We start from the raw sequence: 17,291 nt of genomic DNA, 5'->3' as shown, positions 1-17,291 counted from the left end.
AACGGAAATTCTCCCACATGATTGCGTACCTCGTACTAGCAGTGATTATATTAAATGATCCATGTTTTAGTATAGAGAAGTTGAATCTGTCTCCGAAGATTTTTTCCCCTCGCATTCTCAACGGCGTCCGGGTGGTGCGAATGCGGCTGAACTAACTTATATCGTCTTGCTTGACTTTCGAGGGTAGATCATCTCACTTAACTATTTATAAAAAAAGAACCCTATGCACATACTCTGGACAGACGCTCACGTGCCAGCTCTTTAACTATATGGCGCAAGGTTAGGCCATGCACCAAAAAAAAAAAACTAAAAAAATTTCATCTTCTAAATCCCAGACCATCAAACAGCCTTCAACATCTGTTCATACACTACAGAGAGCCAACCAAATAAATTCCGGTATCCCCAATGGCTAACCCAAGGAAGTAATATACAAAAACGAAGCCTGGTATAATCATACCAAAATCACTCGAAAACACAAAAATCACCAAACATATAACAGCGAAAATCAAAGCTGCTCTAGCGACGTCGACATGGATACAAAAACAAACGAGGAAGAAGGCGTGACGGACGGAGTGATCAGCAAGCAGCAGAGGGTAAACCTGACCATTGATTATCACCAAGAAAGAATATTAATAGTCGACATTAATAATATTCGACAATTTATTTATTTTTTGGTCTAATTTGAAATGCTTTTGAAATTATTCGGGTATATTGCTTAAGCTGAAAATTTTCCAAGAATATTTGTTGTATTAATAGATTCGAAATGACCACTATCTTCGTAGTCAATGGAAAAATGTTCCTAGTTTCTACTTATCAGTATTACAAATACTGAAATATAACCAGACTGATCAAATTATTTATCAGGAGAAAATTCTTTCGTTTATGATTGCATATTGTTGGTTATAACAAGAAGTACATCATAGTTTAGGCAAAATAGAATGTATGTTACGTATGGTTGTGTAAATCTCTTTCTGCTTTAATAAGCCTAATAAGTCTGATACTTATGGTAAGTACTGGAATAATCGAGAGCTAGAATGATGGAATATGAAAGTTATATAGAAAAAGGAAGATTAAAAACGAGAAAATATGTATCCACGAGTCCAGTTTCATGGTAAGAGCGTTCACCAAACAGTTTCGATTTTTCGACTAGTCGTCGGGAGCCGCGGTGGACTCCGGCGCTTAAATTACTGTCGTGCACTACTATAGATGGCTTCTTATTTGAATTCGTCCAGAACAATTGTACGGATTCAACATTTTGATATAAAATTTTTATATGGTGCGTTTATTTGACACGACACACAATGAGTTAGTTTAATGTATTTATAAGATGAATAAATCCAAATGAAAGTGACTGTCTGTCAGAGCCCCTTGCACGTGATTTGCGCGTGGAGACTTTTTTCGTGGTGGGGAAATATTTGTTTGCCAACTGCATGTTCCACGATATGCACGTTTCTCTCGTTGTGGTACATGTACACGTTCATCATCGTTAATGTAGCTTTGGTGCTCGTGATCAGATGTTCTTCTTTGCTTCTTGAACTTACATGCCGCGAGTGTGAGCCCGTCATCTTTCGCAATTGTTTCCTCGCTTATGACGCTCGTTGGTGATTTTGAAGTTATCGATGTAGCTTTTGCAGTTGTCATTATGGCCGTAGCACCAGCCACAAATTTGATTACCATTTGTGGTTCAGAAAATGGGATCTTTTTTCGATTTTATGGATTTTAACCTTAGGGTCATTAGACCTCTTTTTCGGGTTCGAAAAATCTCTTTAGAACAATCTCTAACCCTATGTGCGGAGTTGGGAATTGAACCCAGGTGAGCTGCGTAAATGGAAATCGATTAACTAACTCAGAAAATTGATTTATAACCATGCCATCTGTTCACGGACTGACGCGTATTAATTTGTCTTTTATATGTATAAATAGTTGGCTGCTTAGTGATGGGCAAAACAATATATATATATATATATAATCTTCTACGATTATATATATTTGTATTTAGGGATTGAATTATTGAAACTGGCGAATCTGTAGAAGCACCAAACAAATACAGTGCTTCCATTCACTCTTTTTGAAGACCATTTCGTTTGAACCATGCGCAATGGTTTTTGTTTTCCAGAGTCTTGTAGGAAGGGACTGATTTGTCCGATAGCACAAGAAAAAGACCATCGAGAACACCTGGGAAGTAGTTCCTCCATATTTCTTCTGGGTAACAAATTTTAATTCCCTGAATAGCGGCATTATCTTGTCGATAGAAGAATTTCAAATCCTGTCGAAAGCTGGAAAGCAGAGTGACGTGCAGTTCCATGTTCCGAGTTTCCAATCGAAGTCCTTATTTCGTCGCGTAGGTCTTTACCGATTGTTCCGGTTCGTATTTTCTTCTGCATTGTTCGTGATGGTTAGTTTTCCAGGACGGTTTGTTGGGCCTTCCCCAACCCTCTGTCTCGCCGGAGGACCATCGTGTCAACTCTGTTTAGAGTCCCACGCTGACACGAGAACGATACATCAGCCGCCCCTAACCCCAGCTGGCACCTCGGGGAGGTAGGGATAGGAGTTACTGGACAAGAGGTTAAAGTCCACTGTGGCGAACCACCGGGTCTATATTACGCATTGCCCAGTCATTTACCAAGCTCAGACCATATAGTTGTACATCAATTTCTTCATCGTCCATATAAACGAGGATTTCAATTCCAACGCAATCGCACTGGTTTTGGGTTGTTATTCAAAATGTAATTTGAACGCACAAAATGATCAAACGTTTAATAATTTGAAAGCTCACCTAGAATTAAACCAAATCTACGAGTCAGCGACTACCTATCGAGCAAGTATTTGGGTGGACTCTCGGAGTATTTAATATAATTTATTTAGCATCAACGATACCCTGGTGGTTTCACCAATAAGTCAAGTAAGTTACAATTTTAGACGAATGCGTATATAGAAAACTAGTGAATTTGAGTAATTAGTTATTTAGGTTCGTTTAATGCCTTCTAAAAGTAGTATCAGCTTCTTGCCTCAAGGCCAAAGGAAGTCCATTCCAGTCGGTTCAGATGGCCCCTTTGCAGGTGCTGTTGGAGGTATTCTGGTTGATTTCCCAAGTATCCTTTACGAATGGAATAGAGGATGTTAGAGTTTTTGTTGGCTGTCTTATTGGCTGACTCAAACTGAAATTTATTAACATAAATGAATTTGATAATTCCATTGATCTGATCATACTTACAATTAGTATCTAACCGAGTGTATTGACGACCGAGTTCTTTTACTATGAATTGCCGACTAATACTCTCCACGAGATTTCAGTGCTAGGGTTCATTTAGTATTACATGGGTTAGGTTAATTTTAGTCATTTCAAATTAATCATACCTTATCGCTAGATATGTTACTTTAGGCCAATATGCACTGTGGCACCTCAATGTTTAGTACCTAAATATTGAATATAATGTGAAATTAATCTATCACCTTCGACTGTCACATCTAATCAAATCCATTACTTTCGACTGCCACATTTGACGTTTCTGTCCTGTGCAGCGGCGCGCTTATTTGGCCGTTCGCACGGCTTACCGCGAGCGAGGGGCTTGTTTCGTACGTGAGATAACACCCCGGCCCGTAATGCCTATCAGTTGGTGGCTTTACTATCACTTAGCACGTCTAGAACAGCTACCTTGATCGCCGGTCTCTGCAGTACTCCTGAAGTGGTTTGTACGTCTACCTTACGTACCTGGACATCCTGGGAGGGATATGTCTTGACAACACGACCTCGTAGCCATCCATTCCTTACGGATTCGTCGACTACGATAACCAAATCACCTTCTACTAGCGGCTGCATGTCCGAAAACCATTTAGTTCTTCTAGCGATTGTCGGTAGATACGCTTGAATCCAACGCTTCCAGAATTGGTTCAGCAGATGTTGCATAAGTTTCCAGTTCGTTCCTAAGGATATTGATTCGTCAATTGGGATTCTATTGAAGTTATTTAATCCGCTTGAGCTCATGAGAAGGAAACTATTCGGCGTTATGACATCCTGTTCTGGTGCTTCCAACGGCACGAATGTTAGGGGGTGAGAGTTAACAATCATTTCGGCTTCTGCTAGAAGAGTTAGTAGTCCTTCATCATCCAGCTTTTCACGATGGGATAAAACTTTGAACGCCTCCTTCAATGAGCGCACTTTCCTTTCCCACACGCCTCCCATGTGGGGGGCAGACGGTGGGTTAAAATGCCACTCAGTAACGGTATTAGTGAAAGTACCAGCCACTTCACGGTTGGTTGTTTTAATTTCATTCGCCAGAATACGAGCTGCACCACGGAAGTTTGTGCCGTTGTCGCTGTAGACTTGTTGGGGGGCACCTCGCTTGGCGAAGAAACGTCGAATGGACATTCTGCAGGATTCCGTAGACAGCGAATGGACCACCTCCAAATGCACAGCACGGATCGTAAGGCAAGTAAAGAGTGCCACCCAGCGTTTGACATTGCTTCTGCCCTTCTTTACAACTAGTGGTCCAAAACAATCCAACCCTGTAAATCCATCCTAGGCTCACAGGGTTTGACGCGATACACACGACACCACATACACTCCTTGATTACTTTTTCGACCACTGATCGTATCTTGGGGACGTGAAACTTCTTCTTCATCTCGTTTATCACTGTCTCCGTATTGGCATGTCCATACCACTGGTGAAAAAACCAGTAATTCTGTCACGCGACTTTTACTGGGGAGGATTACTGGGTTACGGAAATCAAAGCAATAGTAAGCGGCCTCAGGATCGATTCTACTCTCTGATCGAATTATACCATCGTCGTCCAAGAAGGGGGACAATCCTTTTAGAGTGGTCGTCTTCCAGAATCGCTGACGCTGAGCTATCGGAAGTTTTGAATTTGTCTCCAGTATCGCGATTTCTTCAGGATAAGAATTGGCTTGGACCATCCTCCACAAAGATTTTTCAGCTGCTAAGTAGACCGTTTGATTATTTAGCACAGTCCGTGATTTTGTCGAAACTATTTCGTGCAATCGACATTGGTTTCGAAAGTGGTGAAGATAGGCAAGGATCTTCAATAGGTCTTCGAAACGAGAGAATTTTGTGAAATCTAACATTATTCGCTTCAAAACTTCTCGATGTGTAAGAACAGTCCGCAGTTCGTCTTTGGGATCCTGCAACAGATGGGGAGTAACATTTGTTGGCCATAGATGTTCTTGCAAGTACAGGAATTCTGGCCCGCGGAACCAGCAATGCATTGGGTCAAAGTTAGGCCCACCACCCCATTTTGTCGCCTGATCAGCAATGTTCAACTTTGTCGGTACCGAGTGCCACTCATCTAAGTTGGATTGGGGCGATACTTTCGAGGATCAGCTCTGAGCCATGATAATACGGTCGTTGAATCCGTCCAAATGTACCTTTTCTTGATTGGCACGGAATGGTTTTCTGCAATACTTCTTATTAGTCGAACACCAAGCACTGCAGCGTTAAGCTCGTTTTTGGGAATGGTTTGTGGTCGGAGAGGAGTAACTTTTGCTTTGGAAGTTACCAACGCACATCTTGGAATGCCATCTTCTACAATACGGAAATAAGCCACAGCACAGTACGCCATCTCGCTCGCATCGACGAATACATGCAGTTCGAGAGATTTGTAACTATGTGGCACGTAATTTGAAAAATAACATCTGGGGATCCTAACACGTTCTAGGTCTGGCACCAACGTTACCCAACGTCGCCAACTGTCAAAATCAGAATCGATAATTGGATCGTCCCATTCGATTCCAGATCTCCACACGTTCTGAATAAGTATCTTTCCATAGATGGTGTAGTTAGCGATAAACCCGAGAGGGTCAAAGAAACTCAAAACGACCTGCAAGACCTCTCGTTTTGTCGGGACAATGTTTCCCGTAAAAAGAGGTTGCAGATCCGCACGAAACTGGGCAGCGAACATAAAGATATCATCATCGGGAATCCACATTATTCCCAGAACACGCTCAGCGATCGTTGCCTTGTCCGCTGAAAAGCTCTTAATGGCATTGGAACACACTCCGCCGACTCGTGTAAGAACCAGCTCAGAGTTGGACTGCCAATTTCGAATTTCGAAGCCTGCCTTGCTGTGTATCACTCGAATTTCGTTAGCGATCTTGACTATTTCGTCGACAGTGTCTCTGCTATCCAAATAATCATCCACATACGTGTTTTCAACGTCGCAACGTCCACGATGTATACTTCTGGGACAGATGTTGTATTAGTACGCCACAGGAATCGCTGAAACTGGCGATCTTCTTCCCGTATCAGTAGCTGATGAAACATTTGTCGAATGTCGCCAGTTATCGCATACTGTTTTTGGCGGAAGCGACACAGAACGGTCAGAAGTGGGGTCACTAAATCCGGACCTTTTAGTAAATTCAAATTCAACGACGTTCCACCAGAGCGCGCTGCAGCATCCCACACGACGCGGATTTTGTTGGGTTTCCTTGGGTTGTGTACTACACCGAGCGGTAGATACCACACATGACGAGGATCGCAACCGCGCGAACCCTAGGCATGAGCACCATGGGCACAGTCATCCATAATTTCAGAGCAAAATATCGTCGTGCGGCATGTCTCCCCTACAATTGGGATAGATGTCGCATCAAAATTACGGGTGAGATGCCGCATATAATGGCGATGGAGTAAAAAGTATTTTTTTCACATCGGAATGGCATTAAATGAACATTTGCGTTAGATATAGGTTCGTATTAAAGTATATCCACAAACTAACGGACATAACACAGTGACATACAGGATTATGAGTTTATTTATCTATATATTTAAAACGTATTGTATATGTGCTAGCCAATTTTAGGTATAATCAAACTTCAAGAAACTCAGCTGGACACCTAATCACAAAAATCATCAACGAGAGCTAAACAATACTTTTGTTCGCCATTTTTCAGTTTGTGACCACGGTGCGGCGTCTCACCCGCACATGCGGCCGCAATGACTTTTTTTAAATGTTCGTGAAAATTTGATGATTTTTTTCCTGACAAAAACCATTTAACAGTATTTTAGGAACTTGTCGCAATTGATAAAAATGATTTCTTCGAATATTGAATGGTTTACTTTGAAGCAGGATCGATTTTTAGAAATGTGCGGGATCTCTCCCCAATTTACCCTATATTTCCCATCTGTCAATTTCATTTGAAAGATCTAAACTTTGGATTTGACATTTTGGATTGGATTTTTATGGCTTGCGACAGTTCCTTAAACATCCCTTTAAAAGTATTTCATAATATTTTCTCGCTACAGGGGAAACATGTTTAAAAAATTTGACTGTTAAATGAACCTCTTTAGAGAAATGTCCTCCGTTTTATTTGCCTATAATATGTTTTAAATAATCCTCTTTGCAGTAATGGTATCCCTAGATGACTAAGTCATCGAACGAGGTTACCGATTCGATCACTGATCTACGTAAAAATTGCAGGAGTACTCCCCGGAAATCGATTCTTTTTAAATTTTACTAAATGGTTTGAGAGCTGATGTAATTGCGCAGTATGCAAAATTTGGTTACCTTCTGATATTGATATCAACTTCTACGCTTAAGATATTATTCTCTTGAATCGAGAAAATCAAATCAAATGCGAAGACCTTTGGATTGCTTCTGTATACATTCCCCTTGAAGACTCGGGAGGGCACCGAATGCTTTGTAATAATTATTTCAGCTTCGACTGCTATCAGTTTGATCGTAAATATTTGCCTCTCATCACGATGGGCATTTACGTCCAGTGACGTAAACTTCTGTCAAATCAGCCACTGATCCAAACCAGCCAGATTCACTCCAATTTACACAACTATGCTTTCTCTCTTTCAGGCGATTCTATCATACTAAACTGCCAGGCAGATGGCACCCCAACGCCAGAGATCCTCTGGTACAAAGATGCCAACCCGGTGGATCCGTCTTCTACTGTTGGCATCTTTAACGATGGTACCGAGCTACGGATTAGCACCATCCGACACGAAGACATCGGCGACTACACGTGCATCGCGCGCAATGGTGAGGGACAAGTCTCCCATACTGCCCGTGTTATAATAGCGGGCGGCGCTGTAATCATGGTAAAAATTTTGGCTAAGAACAAATCAACCCAAACAATTCAAACTACAACCCCCAAACAGTTATCCAAATGTGACCAAATGAACTGCAAAAGTGATCGATGTTGAATTTGTTCTGTCTCTCCAATCCCGGAAAATTCACTAGAAAAAATTTTTATTTTCACTTTTTTGTGTTCTGTTCACAGTATTCTCGTACTTGTTAGTAATTATTGTATAAAAAAAGTTATTTGTTGATGTACATTTATAGAAGTCATCTATTCCTTCCCTAATCAATAATTGGCTCATTTTAATCTATAGTCTTTAGGTACAAATAAGAAATGAGTGCGCTGACCCGCTGATAATAATCGTTTAACTCATGTTCCTACATTTCTCATTCAGCACACTTGTACACGTTTCTTGCACAACATTTCTGAGAGCAGTTTTACATTTTACACCTCACTTTTGTATACCTATCTCGAGGTTTGTTTTTTTCTCTTTCTGTTTCCTAATCAGTCCGATCCTTTCCTATTCCTAACCCTCAAACATTATTAAAAATCAATCACACTAAACGAAATTAAAGTGTTCGTTTGGCAAACCCGACCCAGAATGGAGCTTCCATTCCAATTTTTTCGATACTTGAGAGCTCTCGATTAAATTCAATCCAAGGCTGTCTATTGCTCCGATCCAATTACATTCAATTCGACCCCGGTCCTTATCTGTGTGCTTCAATCCTGTACTCTTCTGATTAGAGATGCATGTCATCCAGTAGCTGTAACAATTTTCACCACTCCAATTTCCTACCGTGTCGGTTTTGTGTGTGTGTGTGTGTGTGTGTGTAGTTGGGTAGATTTTTGTAGATTGGCATTTTCAGAAACACAAAATCAACCTCTGAATAAGCGCTAGTGTGTCGGTGCACTAGTTCACAAGCACTTTCCCGCAGAAAAGAGTAGCTTCGTAATTTCATTCCCCATTTTCGCTACGGTTCCCTTGATATTTCCTGATTAAATTCCTCCCGTTCCTGTTTCTTTCCTGTTCGGCGGTAGCTCATTTGAAACTATTCTCGACAACCCACAACTCATCCATACTGCTGCCACCGTTTTTCTGTTTGAGTTTTTAGCGCTAAGAAGAAAGTGAAACAAATCTCAGCCCAGAGTGAAGAGCCGTGTTATGAGATGTCCTCTAAGGCTAAGAAGAGGAGTCGAGATAAAAAAAAACGAATCATAAAACATGTGTGTGTGTGGGGCCACTCTGGGGTGGGATTTAAGTCCACACTATTCAGGCATCCGAGAGATTAAACCTAACCACAAAGAAAGGAAATTTGAGCAAACAGCTGTGGCTTTGTCGTCGATCGTTGACTTGACATGACCCCGGTTCAGCGAAAGACGTGGAAAGCTTTCGAAAATCGAGCGGGTGGAAAGGAGGATTCTAGTTTTGCATTGTAACGAGTGGGTAATGTTATGCTGAATAATTTATTGAATATAGTTGGGGTTGGTTGGTTGCAATTTCCACTAAAATTCTTTGGAACGAGGAACATCATTTTAATGCTGTTTAATTAGTAGATTCAATGTAGTTAGCTTTGAAAATTTGATCCATTTGATCTTTTGAGTTTGTACCAGTAGGTCCGCACTTAATTCTCTGAAACGGAATTACATATATTCGAAGCTCATTGAATGGAAGTACACCCTATTCGCCTCTTCAATATTCAATTAGGCTACCGATAACGTCAATCGAAGCAACCACGTTTACATTCAATGCAAGTTTTCATACATTTCCGGTTACTGCACGAAGCGAGAGTGCAATGACGAATCAAAGTAGACCCTGGCACAATAGGTAGTTGTTTTAGATGTCTTCCAAACATTTAAAAACATTTTTCTTTGTATTAAACCTTTTCATGCCCAACTTTTTCCTAGTGCATGTAGGGTTTCAAAATTATTTTTCCTTGAAAATGGTGGGGTCAAGAAACACGAAAAGCCTATTTTCATAAAGATAGGCTTGGCAGTGCTAGAAGCTGGTCAATTTTTACCTTCTAATGATCAATACAATTCTCCTAGAATAATTACAATAGTCCAATTACGTGGAAAACGTAGCCAACGACAGTCTAAATTGATAAGTTTGATCAGTTTTCAATAATATTGCAACGTAACTAAGATATATGAAAATTTTAATTTCCGTCATCACCGTAAACTGTCCCTGGCAGCACTGCTCCATCGGAATCCAATCAGACTAATTGCAATAACTTCATTTCTAGAGCTGATCCTTGTAACTGTTAATACTCAAATTAAAGGCAATAATCACATTAATGAGCCTTACTTGTTTTTGTGAGCAAATCTCGCCTCAATCAAAAGTTATAGCTGTTACGTTGTTGTCCACAAACAACATGGGCATGAATGGGTTAATGAAATGAATAGAGCTGAATGAATTTCACGAACTATTGAATGGAATTTTATTTCATTCAGTACGATTTGCATCAGTTTCATTCTCAGTAATCAAAAAGAGCTTCGATTTTATATAACTCTGCTCCGGAAGTCGCGGGTCTAAGGCCATTTCGCTAGAATTTACAAATATGGTGCATTCAGTGCACAACGCAACTTTTAGAAGACTGAGCTCTGCAAATTGGAATCAATTCAACATGCTCCTGAAATCGATTTGGCATTCTAGGTATTTCAACTGACTAGAAATACTATGTGTGGTCATAGCATACGAATGGACTGTAGTTCGTTTGCAAGGAAATTTGGCACCCGAACAATTCCAACCGATTCCAGTTGTGGATCAAACTGTGGCCGATATCGATGAAACAATGATTACCAGAGCTTCTCCTTGGCTGCAATAAAGTCGTTCACTCCGGGACCTGAAGAATTTCCTTTGGTCTCTGAGAAGACACATCGACGTTTTGGTGACTCTACTTCTGCTCAAGTTATCTTGCTGGCGGTATTTTTTCGTTTTTACTGGAAATCCATGAAATGGGAAATAGTGTAACAACAATAACTATCGTGGAATAACAACATTGAGCGCTCTCTCGAGCTGGTGATTATGTAACCATTTCAGAGTTAATGCAAGCAGTACCTAATCCACGATTAACATGGTTTCACGCCTACATGCTGAACAGTGACTAACATGCCGAGTCTAGCATCCTACATAACAAGGAGTATGGAATGTCGCACTCAAACAAATATTATTTACACCAACCTATCCCTCGTTTTTCATATAACAATCGAAAAAAATGTCAAATTTTGAATAAACACTAGTTTTGCATCTATTTCGATCCTAGCTCTCCGATCGAGAGATGATTGTCATTGGAGACTGCCAGGCTCTTTTTTTATAGCAGGATTTTTTTTTGTTAGGGGAACTTTACCACTGCGACATGTTACAAATTACCCAAATCCATTGTAGTTGGAAGCGAGTTGTTTGTTTGTCCACATGTGTCGTCCCAACTGGTTAGTACATTATTAATGTAGTTAAGGATCCGTTTGGGACAGGTGTGAAGAAATAGTACTGAACAATGGCAGAGAATATGTTCCGAGCTCTCGGGCTCGTAGTTACAGAATCGACAATTGTCATCTTGACTTTTGCCAATTTTTTTCAGATGATACTTAGCAGGACAATGTCTCGTAAATAAACCTGTGATTATACGTAAATCTTTTCGTTTTAGATCCAACAGTTTTTTGGCTCTCGTTGTATCTGGATGTATGAATTTCTTAGCTTATCGAGCGCCTTCTACGTTACGCCAGTCGTTTAGTAGTTGGTTCCTTGCCCCAGCCGAAAGTTCTAGTTTGATTTCACAGGTTGGTTCTGGTCCAACAAACAGTTGTTGTAAAGATGTGATGCACTCCCAAACCAGTTTGGACTCACATTTCGAAAACCTTAATGCCAACAGTGCTACTTGGCTGTCCGAGAAGATTGCGATTTTTTCATGTCTGTTGCTTCGTTTCCTACAGACCTCCGGGCAGGTATGTATTGCGTATACCTCTGCCTGGAAACCTGTAGGCCACTTTCCCATTGATATCGATTCTTTAAATTCTTGGTCCGTAGACTCCCGAGCAAGTCAGCTCACCCATTTTAGAACCATCCATATAGAATGAGATTGTATCTTGAGGTAGTATGGGACCCCCTACATCAGAAATAACGCAGGGAAGCTACTTGGGACGATTGATGTTTCTGCTTTTCTTCAATGAAGTGCTGAAAATAACTCGTCGGTCCTGCACAGATGATCCTAAAATATTTCGTTTCATCCGCTCAATTCAGGATTGGCGATTTTTCAACAACAGCATGAAACCCTCGTGTGTTAATCTGAAAAAGTGTCCAGTAATTGAATACTAATGAAAGACTTTCTGGCAGAGCTGTGCCTGCCAGACCTCCAGAACTTTTTTTTTTATTACCGAAGCTCTGCCTCTGCATGGACCCCAGAACTTTTAGACTGCCGAAAATCTGCGAAGGCACAGTCGATTGAAAGTTAACGGGGGAGGCAGTCTCCTTTCGACTGTTCTGGGTTTCTACTCGTCTGATATGGTCACCTTAGATTATGGATAGCACATCCGACTGTAACTTTTTCCAACTGGAGTAAAGTTATATTTTGTTTGTTAATTGCCGCAAAGTTTTACAAAGTTTTACTTTGAATTTGAATTAATGAAAAATGAACATATTCTAGAGCGAATCAGTTATAAACTTGGAACGGAAAACTAGGATTAGGCAGGCTCATAAGGACATGATCGAAAGGAAATGTGAAAAATCCTTTGTCTTCTGCTAGTAGGAGTCGAGCGTTCCACCCAAGTCTACCGCATGGTCGTTGATGGAACATAACTCATTATCATACTTTATCGCCGACGCTGGCAACAATTCTTCACAGATCATGCGATCCTTCTTCCGTTCTGCTAGCATCAAGCCTTAGTTCCATTGGCAGGTGTGTTCTGTAGCATTTGTGATGCCTAAAAAAGAACGTTTTGACAATTGCACTTAAGGAGATTTGCTGATGAGGGATTCCATGAGAAACCGGCCGACCGCAAAATATGACCATCGTCGATTCGAACGAAACTTTGCAGGTGTGTTCGCTGTATGAATCTCCATGATATTCTCTGGCAATTGGAATATTTTGATACAAGAGTAATTTTTCAAAAGGGCGTAAACGTTTCTACGTGCATGAATTTCAATTTTTTTTTGTTCGACTACTGTATTTTATACAGCAAAACTATCTGAGAACAAGTTACAGGGAATGAATACTTCTGTCCGAAAAAAATATACACTGAAAAAAATGTTGTGTCATTTTTCAAAAAAACAAAAATTTATGATAAAAATTTAAATTGCGAAAAAACCCATTTTTTAATTTTTTTTTATTTTGTTACCAAAAACCTAAAGAGAAAAGAAACATTTTGATTGTAATCGCATGATGGAGAAAAAATCGGTAAAAAAGTTTTTCTAACAATAACTTCGTACATGTTTTTAAATTTCATACTAATTGACATACAAAATTGTAATTTTATTACAGAATATAATTCTAAGCACCATTTAAAATAAAAATGCATTTAACAAAAATTTTCCAAAATGCGATAGTTTTCGAGAAATTTTGCTACTTCAAAAACAATTAATTCGTGTAATTATGCTCTTTTTAAAAGTTATTCGCGTTATCCCATCAAAAAATGTCAAAAATTTAATGTTTATCGTTTTAAAGACGTAAAAGCAACCTTTTTAGTGTATTTGGATCATGGAGAAGCTTTCAATAAAAAAGTTTTCCTAACAACAACTTTTGACATTTATTTATAATTCTTACTATTTGCAGTCCAAAAAACCAATTTTTTTGAATATGATTCTAAACGCCATTTTAAATCGAAATGCTCTTAACAAAAATGTTCTAAAATGTAGTAGTTCTCGAGATATTTTAACTTTTGTTTTAACAACACAATTATTTTGTTTTATTACGACCTTTTCATAAGTTAGTCGCGTTTCTCCATTAACAATAATAGGTTTTCCAAAAGGCCCGTAAACCTTCGTGCAACTTTCTCTTTGACATCAAGGCGATATTGTAAACCATTTGAAACCACATCCAAAATGTTTCTTTTCTCTTAAGGTTTTTGGTAACAAAATATAAAATTTTTTAAAAAATGGGTTTTTTCGCAATTTAAATTTTTATCATAAATTTTTGTTTTTTTGAAAAATGATGCAACATTTTTTTCAGTGTATATTTTTTTCAGACAGAAGTATTAATTCCCTGTAACTTCTCAGATAGTTATCGAACAAAAAAAAATTGAAATTCATACACGTAGAAACGTTTACGCCCTTTTGAAAAGTTGCTCTTGAGTCAAAATAATCTTATTACCTGTGGAAAATATTTAGTCTTGCATGACGGTGAAACGTGTAAAGTTTCATTGGAATCTAAGATGGTCGGTCACGATTTTAAAGATTTTCGGACGGATCTTCGTGGAATTCCTCTGATGGGTACTGTCGATTAATACCCTCTTATAAGATGAACGAGCTGTATTAAGGTGTCGAATCTATTTTTCTCCTCTCTATTAAAAAAGCGTTGCCCTCAAGTGGTTACACCAGCGTTGAATTTTCGAAAAATCGATTTTTTTTATTGTGCTAAAATGTGTTTTGGGACCTTAGAAATGATATGGCAAAATAAAGAACTCCACAGTAAGGGGGCCAGAAATCTGTCAGCCACTGAAATACGATAGATAATGACTTAAAATCCGATGTCAAACGACAATGAATACCCCCCATGCAACCAGAAGTTCGGATAATACTTAAAAAGCACACTTTAAAGTTCACATAAAGTTCAAAGCGAACTTTCAAGCTGCTTAAGTTTTAATGGAACTTTAAAGCTGCTTAAGCCGCTATTGGAACATAAAACGTATTACAAAATTATTTAAAACGAGAACCTTATGCAGCTCGCCGCTTATACGAACTTTTGGTTGCTTGAGCCCGGCCTTGTTGTCTAGCGGGAAAATTAAATAGATCAAATGTGTTGGGTGGCAGGTGTGTTTGTGTGTGTATTCGATCACTGTTTTTTCTGGGACGTCATCAAAGCCCAGGGACAACATGTGGGTTTGTGCATTAGACCGGAGTCCCAAGGGTTGCAGGTTCAAATCCTGCCTCTGGGGTGATTTCTTTGCACACCACCAAAGCAAGTCTTCTCAATTCTATCGCAACGCTTCTTATGTATATCCTGAGTGTACTGAAAACTTTTTTCTTCCAGCTTACTTTGATTTGACTTATTTGGTGGTTGGCTGGCATTGCTATGGCTACAAGTGTTGAAATGTGGTTAACAAACACCAACTCAACTAAAATGACGATTATTAGGTTATTTGTTGACACAGTCAACCTCACTGATCTTGACAGTTCACTAGTACTGTTTACAAGGAAAATTTTTGCAGACGACTAGATTTGCTCGAAGCCAATCCCAAATGATTTTTGCAAAGTACATGTAAACAGTAAAAGCGAACTGTTGAAAATGAATACTCGAGCTTTATTTTCTTTCTTTCCACATGTTTCGGAAGAAAAACATTTTAAAATTGATTCTATTTATGGTCCGGGAATGGATTATTACATTTAAGTGGATGTGAGAAGAGTAATTGAGAAGTGAGAGGCTAAAGCATTAGGATAGGGAGCTTAAACGACGTAGTTTTCTTATTTATGTATTTGAAATTCTTAATCTTGGCAAAAAAATAAAAATGAATAAACCAATTTCTGTATGAGGACACAACGCCCAACTTAGAAAAGTTGGAGTTCGGTTTTTCAGATTCATCTCGTCAGTAACTGACACCAACTTGAAGCCGAGTTAGACGATAAATCCAAACAGTTTAATCGTCTCCAAATACGTTGATAGAATAAGATTGCGTATAGTTCGATGAATTGCTTAAATTTCCTTTCTTCGCGGAACCTGTCCTAGAAGTGTAACCCTTATAGTTTGCTCACTTCCCAACACCTATAAACAATAAAAAAAATCACCTTCAAAAACTATATATCTACCACCTCATTCCGCAGCATGAACCAAACGTCCAAAACTTAACCCCGCTATCGCCGCAGGTGCCGCCCACTAATCAAACGAAACTGGAGGGAGAGAAGGTGCAGTTCACCTGCGAAGCAAAGGCCATGCCCGGCAACGTCACAGTGCGATGGTTCCGCGAGGGTTCCCCGGTACGGGAGGTGGCCGCACTCGAGACGCGTGTCACGATCAGAAAGGATGGGTCTCTCATCATCAATCCGGTCAGTGCCGACGATTCCGGCATGTACACGTGTGAGGTGTCAAACGGCATCGGAGAACCACAAAGTGCTTCGGCTTTTTTAAATATAGAGTGTAAGTTGATCGCGTTAGTAGACTTTTTCAAATTTGCTAATCTTCTATTTTATTCTTCAGATCCTGCCAAAGTGACCTTCACCCCAACAATACAATACTTACCGTTTCGTTTAGCTGGTGTTGTACAATGCTATATAAAAGCAAATCCTCCTCTACAATATGTAACATGGACCAAAGATAAAAGATTACTGGAACCTTATCAAACAAAAGACATAGTTATAATGAACAACGGTTCGCTGTTGTTCACCAGGGTCAACCAGAACCATCAGGGAAGGTACACGTGTACGCCGTACAATGCCCAGGGTACGCAGGGTTCCTCCGGACACATGGAAGTGCTGGTGCGGAAACCTCCTGCCTTCACGATCGAACCGGATCCGCTGTACCAGCGAAAGGTGGGCGAATCGGTTGAGATGCACTGCGATGCGCAGGAAGCGGAAGGAACCTCCAAACCGACGATCATCTGGCAACGGCGGGATGGTCAGCCCTTGCAGAAGAACCGGGTGAGGATCATGAATGGGAACATTACGATCGAGAACCTACGGCGATCCGATTTTGGCTACTATCAATGCGTAGCATCGAATGAGGTAGCCACGATCGTTTCCGCCACTCAGTTGGTGATCGAGGGTACGCAACCACATGCCCCTTACAATCTCAGTGGATCGGCGACCGAGTTCTCGGTGACACTGTCCTGGATGCCGGGTTACAGTGGCGGACCGGACTATAAGCAGGACTACACGATCTGGTACCGGGAGGCTGGAGTTTCGGATTGGTCCACGATTCCGGTAACTCCTTCCGGGAGTACGCAGGTTACGATCAACCGACTATCGCCGGGAACGACGTACGAGTTTCAGGTGATCGGGAAGAATGCCCTCGGTGATGGCATGATGAGTAAGGTGATAACGATACGTACGTTAGGTGAGTAAATCTTATTTCGCTTAAAATGTTTGGGTCAAGAATTGATACTGGAA

At 40.2% G+C, this 17,291-nt stretch overlaps 1 protein-coding gene across 1 annotated transcript in view; it reads left to right on the top strand.

The window, feature by feature from the left end:
- The window catches only part of LOC131682497 (protein turtle), a 208,086-nt gene that overhangs the window by 157,033 nt on the left and 33,762 nt on the right, over positions 1 to 17,291 (top strand). The window contains exons 5-7 of the mRNA XM_058964010.1: positions 7,819 to 8,060; positions 16,053 to 16,323; positions 16,384 to 17,238. Of these exons, the coding sequence (XP_058819993.1) occupies positions 7,819 to 8,060; positions 16,053 to 16,323; positions 16,384 to 17,238 (1,368 nt within the window). The remainder of the gene's footprint in view (positions 1 to 7,818; positions 8,061 to 16,052; positions 16,324 to 16,383; positions 17,239 to 17,291) is intronic.

This window comes from Topomyia yanbarensis, chromosome 2 (genome assembly GCF_030247195.1).
Source record: "Topomyia yanbarensis strain Yona2022 chromosome 2, ASM3024719v1, whole genome shotgun sequence".
Classification (NCBI taxonomy): Eukaryota; Metazoa; Arthropoda; class Insecta; order Diptera; family Culicidae; genus Topomyia; species Topomyia yanbarensis.
The sequence above is the reverse complement of the archived record's forward strand: the minus strand, read 5'-3'. Positions and strand labels throughout refer to the sequence as shown.